General features: G+C 42.6%; 1 protein-coding gene across 2 annotated transcripts in view; it reads right to left on the bottom strand.

The window, feature by feature from the left end:
* Gramd2b (GRAM domain containing 2B) overlaps nt 1-20,790 on the bottom strand; it is a 111,781-nt gene that overhangs the window by 72,435 nt on the left and 18,556 nt on the right. The window contains exon 1 of one of the 2 annotated variants that reach the window (XM_021150619.2): nt 6,746-7,013. The exons of the other annotated variant lie outside the window; for it this stretch is intronic. Within the exon in view, the coding sequence (XP_021006278.1) occupies nt 6,746-6,828 (83 nt within the window). The 5' untranslated portion in view covers nt 6,829-7,013. Of the gene's footprint in view, nt 1-6,745; nt 7,014-20,790 lie in introns of those variants that run through there. 2 annotated transcript variants of the gene reach the window in all.

Here is a 20,790-nt window from a genome sequence, read left to right as displayed (position 1 = left end):
CTATGGGGGACTTTTGGGATAGCATTGGAAATGTAATTGAGGAAAATATGTAATAAAAATATTAAAAATCAAAAAAAAAGACAGTTATTCATCATAAAACATAACAAAATGTTTTTTAAAGACAATTTTGTTATAATTTTACTATTTTTTTTAATTAATTTATTTATTTCATGTATATGAGTGCACTGTCGCTGTCTTCAGACACACCAGTAAAGGGCATCAGATCTCATTACAGATGGTTGTGAGTCACCATGTGGTTGCTGTGAATTGAACTCAGGACCTCTGGAAGAGCAGTCAGTGCCGTTAACCACAGAGCCATCTCTTCACCCCCAATTTTACTATTTCTTAATGATAATTGCGCTTCATTGTTTTAATAATAAAGAATTAAACTTTTGTTATTTGACATAAATACCACAAGTCAAGAAATGTCTTTCAGACTTGATAGACATTTTGATTCGATAATCATCAATATGGAGAGCGCTCCTTGGCATAAATTCGGCAGACGTATGTTTGGGAGCACTGTTGGAAATGTTCTTTAATCCTGAACCAAATTTTGCTTAACATGCATTGCCTTTAGAGGCCAGAAGAGGGTGTCAGATTCCCCCCCCCCCCCCCCCGGAACTGAAGTTACAGATGGTTATAAGTCACCACATGGGTGTTGGGAATCAAACACCAGCCCTCCGAGAGAGCAGCCAGTGCCCTTGACAACGGGGACATCTCTCCAGCTCGTTAATATATGGGTTTTTTCCCCCAGTGAAACTCAAGTCAGCAATTTAAAAATCAAATATTCTAACACTACAATCCAAAGATGTATTGATGTGATACGTGCCAGGCAACAATAGGAAACTATTAAAAAGTCTCTGTTTTTCATAACTGAACCATTATGTCCCTTTAAGAGCAGGAAACTTCACACAGTGAAAACCCCACACTCCGTAGCAGACGCTAGTCTGGGATCTGAGCTGGTGTTTCAGGCAGTGTTCGTTGGCACTGTGTGGTGAGACCAACACGTATGCTACAAAGCATGTGTGTTCTCCATACTCAGAGCGAGGGCGGAACAGAAAACACACACTGTCACACAGCGAGGAAAACCTCAGGTTCATTATGTGTTTGATTTTGAAATAACTCTGGCCATTTCTTTCAGAAACCTGTGACCGTTGCCATTTTTTTTTTGACTCCCGCATTCAGTAATATGTTCTGTATGTCCATTGTGCCCTGCAGTTTAAAAAGCCAGACTCCAAAGGCAGGAAGACCCATACCCTAACCCTGGTTCCCTGGAGCCTGAGTCTCTAACCACTTACTGCACCATCTGGATAAACCTGTAATTTCTTGCTATACTAACCTGGCCATAGAGCTAGTTTGCTTCATTACAGATATTTTCAAACATTTTCAAAGCAGAATGTATCTGTGTCATTTGGGCATCCCCACCACTGGTGGGTGTATTGGAGCATACCTTTTGCACTTTCTAATATACTATAATGTTTAACTCTTACTCCAATGTTTATACTACCAACTGAACTGGAGGTGTCAAATTTGACGGAGATGAACACACATAGACGGACACACAGACAGACACACAAAGTGCCCAGGGACAGAAGGATAATAGATAATAGGTTCTTGCACTGAGTGGGAACTTTCAAAGTTCAAGATCAAGCAGGAGAGAAACCAAGTGTAACTTGGTTAGGACTGCCTTTCTTCTCTTGTTTCCAACTCGAGACTACTTCCTCACTTTTTGTGTTGACGGTCAAGTACACCAATGACGTGCCACACCCAAGTATAATCTTATGTAGCTTTAAAAAGCTTAACCGAGCCCATGAGGTAGCCCAGAGAGTAAAGCCTGGAAGTCATGTCAAGTCTCATGATCTTGTTGATTGCCCTGGTCCAAATAGATGTGGTCAGAGAGACTCTGGAAGGTTTTCCTCTGGCCTCCATACACACTCCTCTCCCTCCCCCTCCCCCTCTTCCCCTCTTATGCACACACACATATTTGCTGCTCTTCCAGAGGACCTGGGTTTAATTATTAGCACCATCTAGCAGCTCACAAGCATCTGTCCTCTTTGGCCTCTGAAGGCTCAAAGTTGTAAGTGAAGCAAATTTTGAGTTGATTTCTAGAAATAAAAGAGAAGGAAGAGAAAAAAACACCTAAATATAAGAAGCAGAGGCAAAGAGAGGGAGCCAGATGGAGACAACCCAACTCCTATTTCTTCTGCATCTCTCTTTTTGTTTTTTAAAAATATTTTCAACATTTAATTTCTCTACTATTATTTCTAGCTGGGCCTCGAACAGGCTATCCAAGCAGCCTTCTGCCAGGTTAACATTATCCCTGGCCTTTAATTAATAGTTTAAAAGTTTTTATTTTTATTTTTGAGTATAAGTGTTTTGTTTGCATGTATGAGATTGTACTGTGTGTGCGTCAGATGCCTGTGGAAGCCAGAAGAGGTCATCAGACTTCATGGGACTGGAGTTATGGTTGTAAGGTACCATGTAGGTGCTGGGAACCAAACCTCAGGTCTCTGCAAGAGCTAGTGCTCTTAACCACTGAGCTATCTCTCCAGCCTCCTTAACCAATATTTTAAAATGACTAATCACTACACATATTTATCGGGCATACATACATATATACATATACATACATTGTATAAAAAATGGAATGAGTAAATAAAATTAATTAACATATTTAGTATCTCACTTACCTATCATTTTTAGGGATCAGACATTTGATATTGTCCTACTTTGAAATATACAATTATTTACATCCCTTTAGCTATCCTGCCAGCCAACATATCTCACATTTATTCCTGTTATCTATGTGAAATGCTCTCCTCTTAATTATGAATTATAATCATTGAGAGCACACACGTGCGCATGTGTGTGTGTGTGTGTGAGATGTGGAGTGCACCACACCACGCACACGAATCGAAGCCAGAAGACAATTTCTAGGAGTTAGTCATCTCGTTCTGCTATGTGGAACCCAGGAATCAAACCCAGCTGGTCAGCTGACTTTCCACCATGAGCCATCTTGTCAGCCCCGAAACTCTGTGGTCTGAGCACTTCCTTTCCTTCCCACTTCCTACCCGGGCTAACTATCATCCTGCTTCTATGACGTCATGCGGTACCTGTCATTCTGAGCTTGACCTGTTTCTCTTCACCTAATGTCTTCTTGGTTTATTCATGTCCCAAATCACAGGATTTCCTTCCCCTGCTTGAAGCCAGATGTCATCCCCCATCCCACATTCTCTACTGCGCATCTGGATTACGTTTTCTTTATCTCTTCATTCATTCATGGGTAAAGGCTGGTTCTCTAGCTTTGCTGTTGTGAATACTTCTGGGATAAGCATGGAGGTGCTACAAGCTACCTCTTTACTACGGGCCTGCTGGTCTGACTGGCTCACTATCAGTGGTGTAAGCAGTGACTAGCACTAGGAAAAAAGGTTGATATGGTCTCGGTGTGTCCGGGGTTAGAAGGACCTCAAACACTGGCAGAAGACTCTGTTTTAGAGTAGGCCATGGACAGCCACTCGGGTGTATACATTCTGGAGCAAGGACCAGGGATAAATCACCATCCAGTGTTTACATCTCGAGAGAGAGAGAGAATTATTGGCTTGCATCTGAGCTGCTGTTGTATTTATTCATCCTGCTGGCTTCTCAGAGCTCCAATGCTTTTACTTGTAAAGTGGAGAAACAATGCTGCCTGTCTCCTCCTGTGTGCAAATGAATGTGAAGTTTCCACATCTACCCTCTCTCATAGCCAGCATTCTTACCAATGTCAACTATTATTACGAGAAGGCTAGGTACTGGGTCACAAGGTGGCTGCAGTATGGTCCCATTCTAATACTTTCCTATGGATGTTTACTGAGACACCGGGAAACCCACAGAAGTAAGCATAAACATCTGGCAAACTAAAATGACCCCATGTGACATTGTCACACTGGTGTACCCACACCAGCAGTCCCTCTTTAGGTAACTCTTACCCTGACACCAGAGCAGGAGTCGAAGAGCTCAAAAGGAAATGCAGACAGAAGCAAATGTGATCTTGGCAGGCTTACACCAACTATGTTGTAGGGAAAAATAAGTTAGCAAATTTTGCAACAGTTTACTAAAGACGGCAATAGGCAAATATCATAACCACAGGGAAGATTTGGTTAGAGATCAAACTTTGTATGGTACCTTGTGCACTTAATGTGGCAATGGCCACATTTGTGCCCAGTCCGGCCCACAGTTCTTTCGGGTTTCAGAAGGACAGACGCAAAACCACATTTATCCTTGAACTCAACACCATGATTGTACAAGTAGGTAACAGTATTTGTTGAACTGAAACCAATTGGTAAAAGGGAAGAGTCCAAATGAAAGACTGTATCAGAGCTATGAGCTTCAGGGATTCCAAATGAAAGAATGTATCAGAGCTTCAGGGTGCCCAGTATTTCCCTAAGGTCTAAGCTTTGAATGAACAAAACTTGCATCAATGCTATCATAGAGTTTTCAAACAAACCAAAGCATGGCCTTATCTGAGGATCTAGACACCTAAGACACAAAGATGCCAAAGCTTGGCAGCTGTTTGGTAGACTTGAGTCATCCTACTTTGTGTAACTGGAAGTAGACTCCCTTGGGTTAGTCTAAGACTACAAGTTTCAAGACCCTGGCTCTCTAGTCCTGCTTCTGACCCTCAGGGCTCCAGCCACAGAAAATGTCTATAACACGGTAAAAGGACTATCCATACTGAGTTTTCTTCAGGGAAATAGAGTATGTAGAAAGATGATAAAGAGCAAAGGAAACAGGTATTATTTAATAGTCCTTTTTTTTTTTTTTGAGCCAGGGTCTTTCCATGTAATCCTGGCTGTCCTGGAACTTGCTATGTAGATAAGATCGGGCTCAAACTCATGAAGCGTCTCCTGCTTCTGCCTCCCAACTGCTAGGATTGAAGGCACGTGCCATCATGCCCGGTTATAGATCTGAATTATTATTATACAGTTGGATTTTATTCAGTGGTAAGAAACCAATTTTTATGGGAGTTTTACTTCTGGGAACATTGTTCCTTCATCATAACGAGTGGGAAATATACCACTTTTCGACCTTTCGGTAAGACCTAGTGAAGGATGAGAGATGCTAGTTTAAGATGCTGGACACTGGACCACAAAGAGCTGTCAGAACGTCAGAGACCCAGGAGAGAATATGGCCACAGCCTTGAAAGCACAGATCAAAGCAACTGACATATCTCCTTCCTAAATTTCCATATAAATGCAATTGACAGAGTCTAGAGTAGTGGTTCTCAACCTTCCTAATGCTGCGACCCTTTAATTCAGTTCCTCATTTTGGGATGAACCCAACCATAACATTATTTTGTTGCTACTTCATAACTGTAATTTTGCTACCGTTCAGAGTTAGAATGTAAATATCTGTGTTTTCCCACTGTTTTAGACCACCTCTGTGACAGGGACCTTGGACCGCAAATGGAGTCATGACCTATAGGTTGAGAAATGCTAATGGAGAATCTGCAGTCATGTATGCAGTCGTCATGTGGGGCAAAGCTGTGATCCACAAACAAAACAACCACAAAATGCCCGAAGCGTGAAATAATGGTAACAGAGAACGAGTCTTCACTATTAGAAACTGTAGTATCAATAAAGCATTGTAGGCTAACAACTGAATACTGTGAAATCAAAGCAGGCTTATTTAGATATTGACTGTGCCATGGGTTAATGTTTCAGTGATGTGGTAACAGAGCAAATCAGCAACTACTCATAGGGTTTTTTGCTTTTAAAAAGAAGAACAAGAATAGCAACCGTTTAAAAGCCATACCTCTGGGCTATTAAACAAGTGTTCAAAGTAGCACTAGAAAGGAAAGAGTTTCCTTACAGGATGTAAATACTTGTGATGGGAAACTTTGTTTTTGGTTAGAAGATTGTATAGGTCAGATAATGTGCAAATCTAATGTGCACATAAATGCTTTAAGAGGACAGACACAACCATATGGTGGTAGTGGGGTGTGTGTGTGTGTGTGTGTGTGTGTGTGTGTGTGTGTGAGGGCACAGACTTTGAGGGAAGGATAAAGGATGCTTGTTTCCGACTACTTCTCTCTTAGGTGGAAACAGTGAGGAAGAATGAGGAGAGCCGACCCTGAGCTCTGAATCAAATTAAATACACATCATTGTGAAAGTGATCAACAGATGATCTCCAATAACCAAAGACGCCTGGATCTCCCCAGATGTCATTCAGATTTAAATAGGAGGACTGAGCAAATTTTAGCACGGACTTTTGACATGGCTCCAAGATTTGACGAGTTTCCCTAAATCTCCCTGGGGAATTAGAAAACATCAACTATAATTTCGGATCCAATAATTCTCATCATCACCGGATTGCCGGATAGACAATGCATTCTTCAGTGAGGAGAGGAAGGGAGGAGACAGGAACGGAGAGCGGGAAAGAAAAAGCTGGAGACGGAAGGGAGAGAGGGAGGGATACACAAACACACACGGACACACGGACACACACACGGCGGGGGTGGGGTGGGGGGAGAGGCAGAGGCAGAGAGACAGAGAAAGAGACAGACAGACAGACAGACAGACACACACACACACACACACACAGAGAGAGAGAGACAGACAGACAGAGACAGAGACAGAGAGATTAAGATATATATATATATATATATATAAGGGCTGTCTTTACAGAAGTTCAGAAAGCCTTTCCCAATCCGAACTCAGGCTAACAATTCGGTCTGGGCGCGTTGCGTCCAGTAGAGGTCACTTACTGGGCCGGGCCAACTTTGCCTTCTCTCTTGGTGAGCACTTTGGCTGGCTTGGCGTCCTCCACCTCTTGCTGGAGCTCGGTCATCGGGGCCGTGTCCCGGGCGTACCCCAGGATTCGGCTCCCTATTCGGGGCTCCCGGCTCCCAGCTCTCCGGCACCCTAGCGCTGCGCATCCAGGCGGCGGTGCTCTCCGGCCGCCAACATGGACACGTTGGAGCCGGTGCGATTGGTCCGAGCTAGGCTGGGAGAGACCAGAGGGTGGGAAGGGGAGGGTCGAAGCAAAGTGACAGCCCTTTTCCCCAACCCACGAGACAGAGGAGGAGCAATTGGAAACCTGTTGAACCCGTCTTTCTGGGAGAAGACGCTAATTGGCCAAGCAGTTGAAACATTTGCCTAAGACACAACACAGTAGCCGCCTGCTGTTCTAGATCCCCTCTGTCTCTCCAACCCAGCGAGTATTAGGGGCGGGGGTGGGGTGGGGGAGTAAGCCTGGGTAGCCCGGAGCTGCGGTGCAGGAAGTGGACCGCATTGTGTGGTGGTGGCTCACACCAGTGCCCTGAGGACCGGCCCACTTCCTCGCCTACATTTTGCACACAGAGTCTAGTCTCACTGAAGACCGTCTCTCTCCGAGCTAACAATAGAGCCCCTCGGTTTGTCAGGTAGGAACAAAGGGAATAAATATTCACCAAGTTAATCCCTTCTAGTTCTTCAGTGGGAAAGAGATGGGAGAGTCAGTAAAACAATTATCGAAACTTCCTTAGCTATCTTGGCTGGGCGTGGTTTGGCTGAATAATATTCCATTACCACGTATACATCTTCCATAGTAGATGGTGTGTGTTTATTTATCCACAGATGGACATTTGGGGGAGTCCCACCTTCCGCTGTTCTGAATAATGCTACTATAAACTGGTGTCCAAGTGTCTGTTCAACTCCCTGCTTCCATTCCTTTGGATGCTTATCTAAAAGTGGACTTGCTGGGTCACGTGGCGCTCTGTGTTTAACTTTCTGCAAAGCCATGATCAGGCTGTTTTGATGCATGCGTAGGGTGAATATCCTGGGTAACCCTTACAGCTGAGTTAAAGAGCGCTCAAATACTCATACTTCAGCATCTCTGACTAGGACTTCTGAAAGGCAGAGGGTGTGTGTGTGTGGGGGGAGGGGGAGTCATAGAGGTGGGTTGTGGGTAAAGTACCATAAGGAGTAAGTGTCCTGCATTATTTTACTTGGTACATTTCTAATTACATCACCAAATAGCTAATTTGTTTATTCTTCCAGCTCTTGTCTTTTCTAATCTTATAAACTCTATTATATAAATTGCAAATAAATGACATCGCATACAGAAAGTAACCAGAGTGGCGCGCACACCTTTAATCCCAGCACTTGGGAGACAGAGGCAGGCGGATTTCTGAGTTCGAGGACAGCCTGATCTACAGAGTGAGTTCCAGGACATCCAGGGGAACACAGAGAAACCCTGTCTCAAAAAAAAAAAAAAAAAAAAACAAAAACAAAAACAAACAAACAAACTCTATACAACTCAGTAAACATCTCTGCAGCTAGAACTGGCATTCTGGCTGGGTATGAGTGGTGCACGCCTTTAGTCCCAGCAGAGGCAGAGGCAGAGGCAGGTGGATCTCTGGGTTCCAGGCCAGCCTAGACTACAGAGCAAGTTCCAGAACAGCCAGGGTTACACAGAGAAACCATGTCTTGGAAAAAGAACTGGCATTTGGAACAGAAGCTCTGAAACTCCACATTCAATTTTATGCTTTCAGTGTGCAATATGTTTTATGCGCTTATCCATCACCAAAACCAAAGAGACTAACGACAGAGCTAGAAAACGCGTAACTTGCTCTTCTTTGTGTTCTTTCTCCCACACTCAGTCTTTCCACATCTCCCTGTGTGGACTTCCTTGTTCTATTTTCATGTTGTTCTTTATCCATATGCACATTTGTTTACATATTTGCCTATATTATTCACTTAATTCCACAGATTGTCTTTGCTTAATATTATACATTCTGAGTCCATCTATTTTTCCACATTCTTTAAACTTTATTTTCCTTTAGAATTGAGTAGTGTGTGTGTGTAATCCATTAATGACAGTGAGGTTGATTCCAACTCTTTGCTACAGTGAATATAGCAGCAATTATCAGGGAGATGCAAATATCCTGTGGTAGGGTAAGGCACTATCTGGACATATCCTCGGGACTGCAATAGTGGTCATATGTTAGTTCTATTTCTAATTTTTTTTTTGGGGGGGAGAAATCTCCAAACTGATTTCCACAATGATTGTATTAATTTGTACCTCCACCACCAATGAATAAGGGTTCTCATTGAGTTACTGTACCATAAAATCAAGCACAGTATATAAAACATCAGTCAAGCAATAGTAGAGAGACAGAAGATGCGGCGTAAGATGTGGGTTTTTTGACTTTGTTCTTTGACTTTGCACAGATGGGATACTCATTACTTTCCTTTCAGGCTTCTGGAAATCTAAATTCTTTTCTAAGATCAAAGAATTCTAGCCATAGCTTTTCCAGTTCCCGAAAGAACTTTGGTAGAAAAATCTGAACTCCTCATCTTTTCCTGGAGGTAGGTGCCTCAGATCATTTAGGATATGGGTCAAATGTTGACCTTTATGCAGATTGGTTAGATATACTGCACACCTGTCACCAGCCAGAGTTGTCACAAGGCCGAGTTCAAAGCATGAGTTTGGAAATTAGCGTAGAGATGTGGTTACCCAATTCACACTATGTGGCAGGGTGTACATTTATGAGTCAATATGACTATGCACTAGCTGGCTTTGTAGGCTCATAAGGTCACTCACGGCCTGCTGAGACATTTTAGAAGATGCTTGTGATCTTTCAAGAGGGAAACTGGAGGCTCTGTAATAACTTCCCCATGCCCAGTATGCATGATCGAACTGTCCCAGAAACACTTATCAGCCCATTCCTGCTTTCAGTTTCAGTCAGTTATCAGAAGTGGGGGATGGGAAGACCTTGAAGGAGTTGAGAAAAAAAAATAAAGCTGTGAAGTAATACTGGAGAGCCTCATCCTCAGACTTAAAGAAAAGCTGTAAGAATCAAAGTTGAGAAGTATTTCTGGAGTCTACTTGTACACGTTATGCATAATAGGAAAGTCTGGTGGGCACCCTCTTGACAGGAGAAGAGTATATTGAAGGCCATGGAAGCACCTGCTATCGAGCTTTAATAATAACAAGACATGGGGTGGTGCCCGCTTTGGGCTGGTGGTCCTGGGTTCTATAAGAAAGCCAGCTGAGCAAGCCAGGGGAAGCAAGCCAGTAAGCAACGTCCCTCTATGGCCTCTGCATCAGCTCCTGCCTCCAGATTCCTGCCCTGCTGGAGCTCCTGTCCTGACTTCCTTCAGTAATCAACAGTGATGTGGATGGGTGAGCCAAACAAACCTCTTCCTCCCAAAAAAAAGAAAAAAAAAAAAAAAGAAACACAATAAAATCAAAACAAAAGAATGGCCGGGCGTGGTGGCGCACGCCTTTAATCCCAGCACTCGGGAGGCAGAGGCAGTCGGATTTCTGAGTTCGAGGCCAGCCTGGTCTACAAAGTGAGTGCCAGGACAGCCAGAGCTTCACAGAGAAACCCTGTCTCAAAAAAAAAATAAAAAAAAATAAAAAAAAACCAAAACAAAACAAAACAAAAGAATGATTTTGAACCAATATTTCCCAGCCCAGATAATAGTGTAGACTGGGACACTGAACCACTGGAGTTTGCTGCCTAGAGATGAAGCAAGCACTACATTTACAATCTGTGCTGAGAGGAAAGCGCAGAGTGATATAAATCCTAGGGTTGGGAGTAGTTCAAAACCACCAGCCTACATCTGGTTCCATGAGAACAGAAGAGGCAATGCAAAATTGTCCTCATTTCAATATTCTTTGCGTACTTAAGAATTTAAGTTACTTACTTACTTTTTTTTTTTTTTTTAAGGCAGGAGCTAGACCTGAGCTAGCCTTGAACTCTCACCACATCTGGGTCGGGTGTGATGTTGAAGGTTGGACTCCAGAGCTTTGTGCAAGCCAGGCAAGCTCGGTACCAACTGAAGGGCATCTCCGCCCTCCCTTCAGTACTCATTGTTTCAAGAGTGAAACAATGGTGTCACATGCTACAGCTTAGATGAGTTTTCTTTCCGGACCCATATGTTAAAAGCACAGTGCCCAGATCATGGCAGGATGGTAGAGGGGGTACAGCCTTACACATGGGACCTAAAGAGATGAAATGAAGTCACAGGGAGTCTATTCTCAGGAATAGTGTGACCTGGCTCTTCCTACTGCTTTCTTTTGCTTTCCAGCTATCGCAAGGTCAGAGCTTTCTCTGGCACACTCCCTCACCGCACCATGCTTCCTCTTAGCAACTTCTACAATAACGAATGTTCATCACAACTGACTGTGAACGGAAATCCTCAATACTGTGAACCAAGAGTCATCTTTCCTTTTCTGTAAGTTGATTACCTCGGTTATTTTGTTACAATAGTGAGAAACTAGCATACCACATAAACACTACATTAAAATCTACCCCATAGTTTAAAAGACACATCCATCTTCTAAATGGTAAACATTATTGACCATGGTTTGTGAGGTGGAAGGTGTCTAAGGTCATTTTCACTGGCTTTCTGATTGAATCCAGGCTCTTAGGTCTAGCAATAGGAGGACATGGTATTTGAACTTAGGTCTTCTAAAGATGGTCTTACGTCTTGCCAACTTCTTTTCTTATTTTCTAATGCATGCATAGGAATAAGCATGGGCATAGGCATAGGTAGGTATATGTATAGGTACAGATATAGGTATAGGTACAGGTACAGGTTTAGATATAGGTATAGGTAGGTATAGGTTTAGGTATATTGAGAAGTTCACAAATGCCTATAATGTGTTTTGATTAAGTTTATTCTCATTCCAACCCCAGCAGCTCTTCCCCTATCCCCCTCCACTGTTCCTTTCCAACTTAATGTGAGTGTTTTTAAAAACCCTATGAGTCTATGATGTGTATGGTGTAGAGCCATCTCCTGGAGCATGGGTATCCTCTCAAAGGATGTACCCCGTAAGGAAATGGATCTCTCCCTAGCAACCATCAGTTGCCAATAACTCATGCCTGGTCCTTCCCTGGTCCATGCTGAGATTTTCCCTGGCTTGATCTTGTACAAGTCTCATACATGCAGTCCCAGCTGCTGTGAATTCATGTGTGCAACTGCTCCATCATGTCAATCAAATGCTGCTTTGCTTCTGGCCCACTACCCTGACTCTTACAATCTTTCTGTCACTGTGATCCCTGAGCCCTAGGGAAAGGGGGATGTCATATAGATGTCCCATTCAAAACTGAGAACTCTGTAGTCCCTTATTCTTGGTATGTTGACCAGCTTTGGGCCTCTGTATTAGTTGCCATCTAGTGCAAAAAGGAGCTTCTCGGGTAAGGATTGGGAGATGCACTTATCTAGAGGTATGCAGACAAGAACTTAGGGAGAAGTTTATTACTATGCCTGTCTAGAACAGCAGTAGTATTAGGTTTTCCCCACGGGCCTACGACCTAGATAGTCATAGGTTGTTGGCCCAGTTAACAGTTCCAGGCATGCACCCCATCTTGTTCAGTGCCAACTTTTTAACACTACGTCAGTATAGTCACTTCTGTGTCAGTTAGATTCTTTTCTGGGATCTGTTTCACATATTTGTACTTTGTCTTCATTCTTCCTGGAGGGAGATGGGAAACCACTGTCTACTACACACTAAGCAAAACTTAAAAATCAAACCGCCATCACTTTAAAAAAAGAAAAACGAGTCTGATCTTCAGAGAGGTTAGTGGCCCAACAATAATAACAGAAACAACAACAAAACAGTGCTCCCTAGAAAATGAAGACTCAGTTTTCTAGTCTTTAAGGGGGAGGGGATTCTTGTAGGATTATAGAAGCCCCAATAATGCAAAACACATTTTGTCAATGGCCAAGAATAGATGCTATGTTGGAGTGTGTTGAAGGAAAGTCCCAGTAGGGACCCACAGGTGTGAATACAACATATTTGTAGAAACAACTTGTTTAAATGCAGAGAATAACTGGCCACAGGGTTCCCAACCCAAACTGGTGTGCCTACTGTGTGCAACCCCTATAGCTATGGTTCAGGGAATCTTGTGGAAGAGGAAGCAGAAAGATCACAAGTACCAGAGGACAAGGATGTCTCCTGTGTGACAGTGTCTTCTCTGCATGACAGGAAAGCTTCACCCATTACGTCTCAACAATATAATTGCTTCAGTAACTCCAATTGACACGTGTCTTAGTCAGTGTTTCTATTGTTGTGAAGAGACACCATGACCATGGCAGAGAAAACATCTAATTGGGGTTGGCTTATAGGTTCAGAGGTTTGATCCATTATCATCATGGTGGGAAGTGTGGTGGCATGCAGGCAGACATGATGCTGGTGTAGGAGCTGAGAGTTTTTACATCTGGATCTGAGGGCATTAGGAAAGAGAGATATTGGGCCTGTCCTGAGCCTCTGAAACCTCAAAGCCCACCCCCCAGTGACATGTGTCCTCCAACAAAGCCACACCTACTCAAACAAGGTCATACCTTCTAATAGTGCTCCTCCCTGGTGACTAAGCATTCCAACTATTAGACTGTGGGGGCTATTCCTATTCAAGCCACCACAATATGTCAGTGTGGATGGAAGAAATTTCCTATGCATTGATGAAGAACTTCAGAAAAATCAATGACTGCTCAGAGAAGGAGAATCAATCTTCTCCAGGGATAATTGCCTTTATAGGTTGTCTAATTCCAACTGACCAGCCCTAAACATATGTGTATACGAGCAACAAGAATGACCTCAGTAAGCTGTGTGTGTGTGTGTGTGTGTGTGTGTGTGTGTGTGTGTGTGCATGTGTGTAACAATAACCATTAAGGAAGAAGAGGTTATGAATTTGAGAAGAAGTGGGTAGACAGGAGCAACCGGAGAGGCAGGAGGCAGAATGGGAACGGTTTAAGTTTAATACTCATGTACGAAGTTCTCAAAAGATAAAAATCTAAATTAATAATAGTTGTATTTGTAGAGAAAGAAATGTTTGACTTTAGAGCTATTTCTGGTGGCTGTGCTGGAAGATTCCAGTTGTTTTATAACTAATCATCTGAAACTGTAGGAGTTCCAAGAAGAATTTATTATTATCTCTTATAGTTCTATGAGTTGGCTATGCTCAACTATATGTGTGTCACTCATTTGGGTAGAGTAACGTGGAGCCCAAGGATGGAAACATTCGAAGACTCATCAAGCTAGACATGCAAGATGCATTTTCACTGGAAGAACTGGCTCTTTAGTTGGTCAGGCCATCTGGGCTGAGGGCCAGCAGGACATTCCAGTCTCCCTGTGTGATAAACCACTGAGTGGATAAACTGTAGCTTCCTTATATATAACACTGACATCTTTGTACACTTGGTTTTTATTTTGTTAATTTTGTTTTGCTTTGTTTTGTTTTGACTCATTGGGACTATATGTCCTGCAAACCAAGGTTGAATCTACATCTTACTCATGTGGCATCACTGAAAGCCGTGCAACTTCAGCTATGTTGGATTCTATTCATTAAAGGTGAGCTGCAGACCAGCCTAGACTCAAGATGTAAATGACAGGACCTAGGTCACTACGGAACATCCATAGAGACCAGCCACCACCGGGTAGACCTCTGAACTTTCTTGCTGGGCTCGTGGGTTAACAGATGTTTCTAACAGCACTGTTTTAAACATATGAGCTTTGAAAGTGAGCAAAACAATAACACCTGACTTGTTATGAATCCTGTGTTCTAGATGTAGAACCCAAAATTTGATACAACCAGTCCTCTGTATATATTCTGTATTCTCAGATGTAACTAATTGTAGGTCAAAATTTAGATGGGCCTACAGTGGTGGCATCTACACTGAACATGTATGGAGATTTCCCCCACTTGTATGACAACTATTTACCCAGAATTTCCATGACGGTAACAACATGAAGATAGTAAATGAGTAGAGATTAAATGTAGATCTTACACCAGTTTTTGTATGGGACTTGAGCCTCAGTGGCTTTTGATGTTATTAACAGCCCGTGGAGGATGCTGAGGGAACACTGTATCTGAGAGGTACCATTTCTCAATGCAGAAGAGAATCAAAGAAAAAGGCAGTGTGTCAGTTCAATGTATAAGAAATATAAAGACAACAAAACAGAAAAGAGTAGATGGGAAGGGAGACATGTTTACATAGGATAATCAGGAAAGCCCCACTGAGCGGTAATGGCCCAGCTGATTTTTGAAGAATAAAAAGGAGGAAGTCCATGAAGATCTGGATGCAAAGCTAACTGGCTGGAGGGAAGAGATAGGCAGAAACCCTGAGACCATGTCTTAGTTAGGGTTTCCGTTGCTGAGATGAGATACCATGACCAAGGCAACTCATAAAATACAACCTGTATTTGAAGCTAACTTACAGGTTCAGAGGTTCAGTCTATCCTCATCAAGGTGGGAGGCATGGCAGTGCCCTGATAGGCATGGAACTGGAGAAGGACCTGAGAGTTCTACATCTTGTTCCCAAGGGAACCAGAAGACTTACTTTTCAGGCAGGTAGGAGGTCTCAAAGCCCACCCCCACAGTGACACACTTCCTCCAACAAGGCCATACCTCCTAATGGTGCCGTTCCCTGGGCCAAGCATATACAAACCACCACAGACTGGTTGCTGAGCTTGGCATATTCTAGACATAGCAAAAAGTCTACACCTCTCTAGTGTGCCTGCTGGAGGGAGGGAGACAGCTGATGACTCATATAGGTAATGAGTTTTCGGTCTGTTTTTTTTCCATCAGTTCTCACCCTTAAGAATGGACTAGACCCTAAAATAAAGACCCTATTTGCTATGTTCATTAATGTATCCAAAAGTGTCAGCTTCATGTTGAATGCTCAATAAATATTTGTCAAGTGAATGAATCACAGGGTAGCCCTTTATACCACTGATGCCCAACCACACGCCTTAGAACAGAATTCTCACTGACCTAAGATATTTGAACACTGGTATTTTTTTTCTCACTTCACGGTGGGGAAAGGAGTAAGTGAAAAAGAAATATATAAAGGAGAAATTCTCCCACAACTTAAAAAGAAAACCACCGGCTCATCCTCTGTCATTTCTCTGCTAGTTGAGGGTCCATGTCCCTCAACAGAACATGAAAGTCTAAAGCCTCACAGACTCTAGCCCACAAGTCACTGCTCATAGCCCACAGGTACAAGGCAGAGTTGCAGAGTCTAGAAATATCCACATGTTCTCTTCTTTTCCTTGTCTTGGCATGGTGCCGTCGATCATCAACTTGGCCTTCCCTCCACTATCTTTTGGCAGGTTCTGCTTTTCTCCTGTGTAGCACTTGACAGTGTGGTCCACTATTGCTCTTGTCATCTTGTCCTTGATCATATTTAATTATCGCTAGAATCGTGTCTGCCCATGACACTTGGCTACTTCTATTGCGTACGTTTTATCGCTTGCTCTCACTTTATTCGCTCCCTCTTTACACCTTCATCTCCCCTTTTGACAAATTCTACTGGTGTTCTCTCTTATCTCTCAATCCTTACATCTATGCTCTATTATTCCTCTTGAAATGCTAGTTCACAAGAACTAAGTTAGCCCAGGAGAAATATGCAAGAAGCATGAAGAAGAGTAGTTGAGGAAATATAAAACCTTTGTTCTCCTTGTCAGTTAGCTACAGATTGACTTTGAGTTTTGGCTCAGTCTCCCTTCTTTCCCTTTCTTTCCCTCTCTCTGTTCCTTCCCTCTTTGTTTCCCTCCTTCCAACAGTTTGGAGGGGTGGGGGTGGGGGCAATCACTCTATGGGACAGGTCATATTCTGGGTGATAGAGCTATATAAACAAACAAGTGGCACGCTTGCTGTCAGTGAAGTTACCATTTTGTGGGAGAGCATATCCACAGACAGACATTTACCAAGCACAGGACGTGGACAGTTTTGTTTCATAACTGAATGCTTAGTACTAAGGACTGTCACAGAGTCAGAGGGGAGAAGGGGCTGTTCAGTCATTTCTGCTCTGTCTTGGGTCACAGAAGCCACCTCCCCTCCCCTCCATCTGCATAACATTTTAGAGCTAGTCCTAGTCTGGAAGTCAGGAGAACTGGGCTTCAGTCCAAGCCCTGTGTTTGTGTTGGAATGTGAATCTATTAGTGGAGCACAGAATGAAAGTACCCTCGCTGCCTTAAGGGCAGGGCTGGTTAGAGCAACGGCCTCCTTTCTGTTTCAACACAATGTAAGTGCGGTGGAAGGGGAGATGACATGTGATTTTTGTGTGAACCAATTGCCAAACAATTGAAGTTTCCTGAGGGTAGAGAAATTATTACAATCCATTCATCTGAGAAGACGAGGCTTTTGTCTTCTTTCCACAGGGCTGTGTGCTTTGCATTAGCTTTTACTTAAAACAAAACAAAACAAAAACAAAAACAAACAAACAACCCAGGTGGAATCAGTGCATTTCTCTGTGTATTAAGGTCATAGATTAACTAAAATCAGAATTTAAATGTAATTTTTTTATTGTAACCAAATAAATTAGCTAAGAATTAATCTTATTCTATATCAGCTGATAGGTAATAATAGTCTGTTTACCAAGAAGTGTATCACAAGGGGATCCTTGCGATGTATCCTTGGGATGTATCCTTGGAATGCTTAGTGCTATAAACTTTAAGAGTGTAAAAGCAGATCTGCAGTAGAGAGCATGAAGCATCCCTGATGGGGCTGCTGGGTATCATCTCGGCTTCTCTCTTTTCCCAGATATTGCCATAGTGTTTATTTATTTTTGTCCTTGGATGTTCAGGGATGGTGGTGGGGGCATTGGATGGTTTGTGGTGTCCTTTCAGTAAACAGCTCTTCCTGTTGGAGCTAGAAGTTTCACAAGCTTGAACTCCAGCGGAGTGGGTAAGTGTTGACCTGGCAGTCAGAACCCCAGCCAGGGGTAGAATAAGAGCATGGTAGACGAGAGTCAGGCTGACCTGAGAGTCTATGTGAATTCTACTGCCTTGGATGGATGACTTACTTTCCCTAAGTCTCACTTTCCTCATTTGTGGGGTCCCTGGGAATGGGAATAGCAGCTGCGTGTACTTCCAAGAGCCATTAAGGATTTTTAAAAGATCATTGTGTTGTGAGTAGCATGCCAGACACATACTACGCATTAGATTGCTCCTGTTAACTGTCATTATTACATGATTGACCAAAGAATTGTCTTTAACAAGTGAGGAATGTGGCTGTCTCTTAGTTCATCAACGCTTAGTATTTAAAGTTAGCCCACAGTATATAGGGTATTAATATCACCATGCTGGAGGAAGTTACTAATGCTACATGAGATGTGACCCATGCCATCCTCTCTGTATTCAATCTTATTCAGGTCGATTTATTCATGTCAGAAGTTAAGGCTATATCCTTAGGTTAAAGGCACACACATATTGAACTTGCTAAATCTCTCCTCTACTCTTTTTTTTTTTAGATTTATTTATTTATTATATGTAAGTACACTGTAGCTGTCTTCAGACACTCCAGAAGAGGGAGTCAGATCTCGTTACGGATGGTTGTGAGCCACCANGATGGTTGTGAGCCACCATGTGGTTGCTGGGATTTGAACTCCTGACCTTCGGAAGAGCAGTCGGGTGCTCTTACCCACTGAGCCATCTCACCAGCCCCTCTCCTCTACTCTTTAATCTAAGTCTTCTTGCCCCTTTCTCCACTGAAAAGATAGTTCTTAACACAAAAGCTTTAGCTCAACTAGTAAAAGAGTTATTTGAATTAGGAGTTAATCAGTATTAGCTTAATTAATAATCAGTATTAACTTAATTATTAATCAGTATTAACTCTTTTGGAGAGTTATGGTAGCTCTGCTTTTCTGGGAACAATCCTCATATGTTCCTATCATCTGGCATCCTTATAACACAGTTCTATTTCGTTTCCTAAAGAGTGACTCTATAAAATGTAGCAGGGGATGAGACAGTGCCTTATTTTGTAGTTCAGGCTGGCCTCAAACCTACAAATGTCTTGCTTCAGCCTTCCGGGTGACCAGATTCAGATTATGGGTGTGTGGTCCCCCACCCACCTTTAACCTTCAGTGTTGGCAATACCAGCTGTTTCAAGCGGGCATCCAATTAACCAGCCTGCTTCTCTGGCCAGGGGCTGCTCTCTGCCAGCTGCTGTATTTCCCACATCTATTAAATGGCTTGAAAGTTGGCAGCAAGAGGAGGTGAGAACAAATGTATGCAGTTTATCACAATTGCTGGGCTAGCCCAAGTTCAAGTGCCACTCACAGGGTGCCGGGGAATGCCCTTAAGTAGAGAGATGGAGGCTCACAGTCCGTTCAGAAGTTTGGGCCTGACAAGTTCAGTCTTGTTATTCATCTTGACTTTATTAAACAGAGTGAGTCAGATTTTTTGCTCACCGAGGCACATTGTATAAGGTTGCAAAGAGTTCGCTTCCTTCAGATGTTTCCTGAGCTGGTGTGCTCTAGGGAGAAAGAGAATTTGAAGGCTCCTTCTCCTCAGCTCCAAGCTCTGGCTTTTAGTTTAGTCACTCAGGGACTTCATTTCTGAGAGCCTTGGCTATCTAATGACTGCTAAGTGTCCACGCGATATGCTCTGCCATGAGGAAATCATAGCACAAGCCAGAAATCACAGTGAGACCAGCTAGGGACGTTTTAGTTTCTCGTTTTCCATTTGTGTCATTTTTGTCTATTTTAAGGGATGGATAGTGAACTTGGCTTAGGAAGTAGGTCAGAAGCTCTTAGATCAGTTCTGAAAACGTTCTTATATTTTTGACTGTGAGCCTTGTCTCTCATGGCTGAGCCCTCTCCCTTGCTCCTGAAAAGTGTCCTAAACATCGATCTTGGTGGTAAGTTACCTGCTTGTATAGATTGAACAAACTCATGGAATATTTCAATATATCGAGGTTCAGTTTCAGTTTTAGCATAATTTAAAGTCCCAACTGTCTTCAGTCAAGGTTTTTTTTAAAGTGTATATAGTTAGTAAAGTAACAACAGATGAACTAAAACAACTTGTACTAAATGTTTTCTACCTTTTTGGTCTCTCTTCTGAGGATCAATGTCTCATTGTCTCTGCTTTACTGAATATTTGATGGTAAAATTCAGTGCGGACAAAGGAGTTCTTGGTTGGGATTTTTCTCCATCACCTTTTCTCCATTCTTCTCTTAGTGCATTGTATTGTAAAACGCATGGCTTGTTGCCATGGAAACCTAGGGAACCTCTGCTAAAAAACATCCTAGGTCACTAAAGTCCTGGCTTATTAATAGTGTGGATCTTTACTTTTTGATTGAGCAAGTATTTCAAAGATTAGTTGAGGGGTGGAACCAAAGGGCTCAAGAACTGCAAGTAGGACATGTGACACACAACATCTGTATGCAGACTAGAACCTTAGATTCTTTATTTTACTTTGTTTCTATCCCAAAAGTTCTTTTAAGGATGCTCAGCAGCTGTGACCTGGTTTACTAGATGCGGGTAGTTTGGAGACAGAGATTTTACACAATTCAAGTAAAAGGAAATGAGGTAGTGAGAGTGAAATTAGCAGAGTGCTTCTGATAGGTCAGGCATCCTGTGAGGGACATCTCATTGTGCCAATAAGAAACAAAGACATGTCAGAGTGCCAGGGCCCCCGGGCTACTTCTGAGTTGTTAGGAGTGGGCAAAAATGTTTGAATTTTGCTTTGTTTTGTTTTTCCAGAGAAGGTTTCTCTGTGTAGCTTTGCCTGTCCAGGCTGGCCTCGAACTTACAGAGGCTCTCCTGCCTATGCCCTCATTCTGTTGGATGAAGTGAGTGTTGGGATCAAAGGTGTGTGCCATCACCCCCCAGCTATGTTTTTGAAATCTTAAGTGTCAAATTTCTTTTTTGATCAGAAAATTTAATTTAAGGTAACAGTGTCAATCATTTTGAAAATGAGAGAGTCAATGAAAAATTGAAATGAGAGAGTCATGAAAAATTATTTATGTATTTTGTATTTGTGGCAAATGTACTTTGAAAAAAGAAGAACAAGAAGAAGAAGAAGAAGAAGGAGAAG

The sequence above is a fragment of the Mus caroli genome, chromosome 18 (assembly GCF_900094665.2).
Source record: "Mus caroli chromosome 18, CAROLI_EIJ_v1.1, whole genome shotgun sequence".
In the NCBI taxonomy this organism is placed as follows: Eukaryota; Metazoa; Chordata; class Mammalia; order Rodentia; family Muridae; genus Mus; species Mus caroli.
The sequence above is the reverse complement of the archived record's forward strand: the minus strand, read 5'-3'. Positions and strand labels throughout refer to the sequence as shown.